At 37.2% G+C, this 3,838-nt stretch overlaps 1 protein-coding gene across 1 annotated transcript in view; it reads right to left on the reverse strand.

The window, feature by feature from the left end:
* TTC27 (tetratricopeptide repeat domain 27) overlaps positions 1-3,838 on the reverse strand; it is a 150,874-nt gene that overhangs the window by 60,460 nt on the left and 86,576 nt on the right. Inside the window, exon 10 of the mRNA XM_009636416.2 lies at positions 945-1,058. Within this exon, the coding sequence (XP_009634711.1) occupies positions 945-1,058 (114 nt within the window). The remainder of the gene's footprint in view (positions 1-944; positions 1,059-3,838) is intronic.

Here is a 3,838-nt window from a genome sequence, read left to right on the forward strand (position 1 = left end):
AACTCTATGTCCTCCTCAGCAGAAGAAAAATGCAGCAGCACAACCAAGCAGCACTCCTTCAAAGATTCTTGCATGAATAATGATTTTAAATGAAACATCAGCTTTTCAGGATTTAATTACACAGAATCATAATAAAGTTCTATACATTCCTGGCTGTTTTAGTCAGCAGAGTTGTTGCTGGACGGACATACAGAAATGCCTGCTGTTCATGTGTGACAACAAGACTTAACAACGTGTGACAACAAGACTTAACAATGTAAAGATGACAAATGGCTAACAAACTGTAATATGAAGGAGGAAAAAAATACCTTTATATAGCCTACAGACCTTTCCTTTGAAAATTTTATTTTTAAAATAAACCCTATTAGCTGACACATTTCAGAATTTTAAAGTTTCTGTCTTGAAAACTGATCTTCTCTTTGTTTGGAGCAAGATTATTTAATCACTGCCTAGAACTTGCAACAAAAATACTAATCACTAAGTATCGCCTTAAAACCGTAAATCAAAAGTGCTGCTTTTATTCACAAACATGTTATACCAATGACTATTTACAGGTTTCAGTGTTTTCTACAGATTATTTACTTGAGTAAAAGCAAATAAAGATGATAGCAGTAGCAGCTTTACATTCATGAACTTCTACATAAAAAACTCCCCAGATCAGAAGTCAGAAACTAGCGGTAAGAAAACAGATTTTAATTTCGATCTCCCAAAACTTGTCATGTTTCTGAAAGAAAGTGACTATTTATTACTTGTACATGTAAGAGTTTATCTCAAGACCGGCAGAGATAAAGGGATTTGATGTTTATGCATCTAATTTAGAAACGTAATTAGAAAAATTATGTCACTGTACAGTTCGCAGAGAGGCACTGCAGAAGCTCCTAACTTATGCCTACTTCCATCTGATATATAAAGAACCTTATAACAGGAGAGCTCAGAAGTCTTACCTGAGTCTGCTTCATTGCCCGTTCCATTCTGCGAGTACTTCGTTTCTCAAGCTTGGTCCGAAGGAGTAAGGCTGATGTCTGAATGGCCCAGAACTTTGGCTGAGAGAGCAAGCACTGCAGAGAAAAATAACATTTTTCATTATTTCATTTTAAAAGACAGTAACATTTTTAACAGTGTTCTCAGGCATGAATGCAGTTTCCTATTCTGAAAGTTAAATACGTAGTTGTAGTACTTATTTGATTAATTGAAGGCTACATAGATTACTTTAATCTATTTTCAATATAAAAGGTGGCCATCAAAATTATTTTCTCCTCTCAGCTACTGCTGAGAGTAGAAAATGTACAGGTACCTGTACAGGTACCCATATGGTGGACACACCAAACTGCACAAATTAAAATGGCTACTCAGGATGAAAGGACAATAAAGAATTTGATACTGAGCAGACTGGCTCAGCCTTCTCCACACCTGCCTACTGGATAGTTGTAGACAGCTTAGCCTCTCCTCATATGCAAGGTGCTCTTATGCCTGCGTTAACAGCACCTCCACATTAAATAGGCTGAAATTGCTAAGAATCTGGAGAATATTGATTAATTTAGAACTTTCCATGACTTGAGAATAACAGGAAGAATTTTTGATGTGTAGTAGATGTATAGGGAACACGGAATAATCTACGTATAAAGCTTGGTAGGTTATCACTTGGAACACCCTGCCCTTATGTCAAGAACTTGGTGCCAGTCTCCAACCACCGATTTTTAGGAAAGCCCAATAGGACATATGTAGCCAATACAACTTTGATATCCTTCAGTAATGTACAGACTGCCTGGATTCCTTCCAGCATGGTTTCAGACACAGTTTACCATTTTTCTGTTAGACAGGCACTTTGAAAAGGGAGACAGCAGGAAAGCTTTCTTGCTAATTTTTTTTGACGCTACAAATCTGATCCAGCTTCTCCAAGAAAATAAATTTGTCTACAGATATTTGTAGACTGGAGAAAAAGCCTCAGTGGTTTTATTCTTTCCTCTCAAAGATCTTCCAAAGCATTGAAAAGTATACTTCGATGGTGGTTTGTGTGAAACGCCCGACAAATTTCTTATATTGTAATCTATCTGGTTTTCCTTTCCCTAGTGTTTTCACAGGAAAGGAAGCAGAAAGAAACAAGCTAAAACAAATCCTCTCCAAGCAAAACTACAATGGGAAGAGAGGCGACAGCAAATGAAAGCATAAATGAAAGCAGTATGAATGCATGTCCAGTCACCAAACACTTCAACATCAGCTGATCACCTCTCTTGTGACCAACAATCTCTGCTCTGATTCTTTCATGACTTCTACTCGGTATTACATTAAGAAGTACCCAAAGGCTTCTTTACAGTCCTCTATGTGCTGAGAAACTGGAAATATTAGGGGAACGCAACTGCAATATTCTATATTCTGTATACTTTCAAGTGCCCTTTTACAAATTAATTATGATCAGTAAAGCTGACAACTGGTCCAAATACTAGTTCGGAGAGCTCATCTCACTCCCTGTCTCATCATGGCAAGTTCAGTTTACTACCTATTTTTGTTTGGTCTTAAGACAAACCCTCCACTGCAGGACACAAGCAAGGCATTCCTAACAGAGGACCCGGCTTTCTGAATTCATTCTTCGGTGGCCATTCCAGGTGGCTGCTAAAAAGACTTTAAGGGATTGTTAGGGCAAACACTTGAACCATGTTTCCTTTAGCTTAAAAACTTCTTGTGTGAGAAAGGTTACCCTTTTCCCCATTTTCTCCACTATTGGTATTCTGTCATGTTATTTTATTTTTTACTTAAAGGGAATTTTTTCTCTGCTACATGGTGGTAGATGCTAGTACTTCTTTTTTCAAATGAACACAACATCTCTCAAAAGAATAATGAAAACTAAAGGGTTTCACTAATAATGTTCCGAAAGATATTTTCTGGTCAAATTACAGCCCTTGTCCAGCAGCAGAGTACTTGTCCCCTCACTCTGGTTCACCATAGCGACTGGCACGAGCAGGGCATAGCTCAAAGCCTCTGTGTCCATACCATCCAGCTCTGCAAGAGAACCAGCAGCTCAGGAAAGCCTCTCCTCTCCCTCTGTATGTACCTCCTATACCACTGTCTAGGCAGCGGTTCAAGCAATCACGCTGTATGAGGTGTGTATAAAGTCATATGGGGAGGAAGGAGAAGCAAAGAGAAACAGCGTGGAAAATAGGCAGAGATAATTACGTTTCACTTCTTTGCAGCAGCAATTGAGAGTATTATCATGAACCACAATCCTGCTTTTCAAAGGTATTCAGAAAACAAAATGTAAGTTATACCTGCTGTACAACTGTATTAGAAAAATTTAAATTCTCTAACAGTTTTATTGATACAAAAAAGCACTGAACTGCATAGGACAATGAGAAGCAGGCTTATTTTTCAGTTAAAAAACGCTTGTAATTTTATACTTGTACTGAGCTCAGTCTTGTGCCAGAACTCAAATGTTCACCTAACTGTAATGTTTAAAGCACCACAGATACAAAATCATACACGTACAAAGGGCACAAATGTTTATACTCAAAGGCCGTAAAGAATAATTTCAGAACATGTATCCATAACTGTTAAGTATGCTTTAATCTTGAACTCAAAATCTCCATATATTCCAGATAATAAATATTTTCTTGTAAGTCACAAAGCTTTATACTTTCACCTGAGGCTAAATCTAGACTTTATTAATGAGTCTATAGGTTAAAATAAAACATCTGGAAAAAAAAAAAAACCCACCTAAATCAAGGTTGTGCAAGTTTTGTCATCATATCTGAAAGTTTATTGTACTGTACCAAAGGTAGCTAAGAAAATTAAGAAAATAGTTCTAAACCAAAACCACTGTTGAGAATCTCCAGGAGTCATCTTT

Source organism: Egretta garzetta, unplaced genomic scaffold (genome assembly GCF_000687185.1).
Source record: "Egretta garzetta isolate BGI_Z169 unplaced genomic scaffold, ASM68718v1 scaffold54, whole genome shotgun sequence".
NCBI classification, from domain to species: Eukaryota; Metazoa; Chordata; class Aves; order Pelecaniformes; family Ardeidae; genus Egretta; species Egretta garzetta.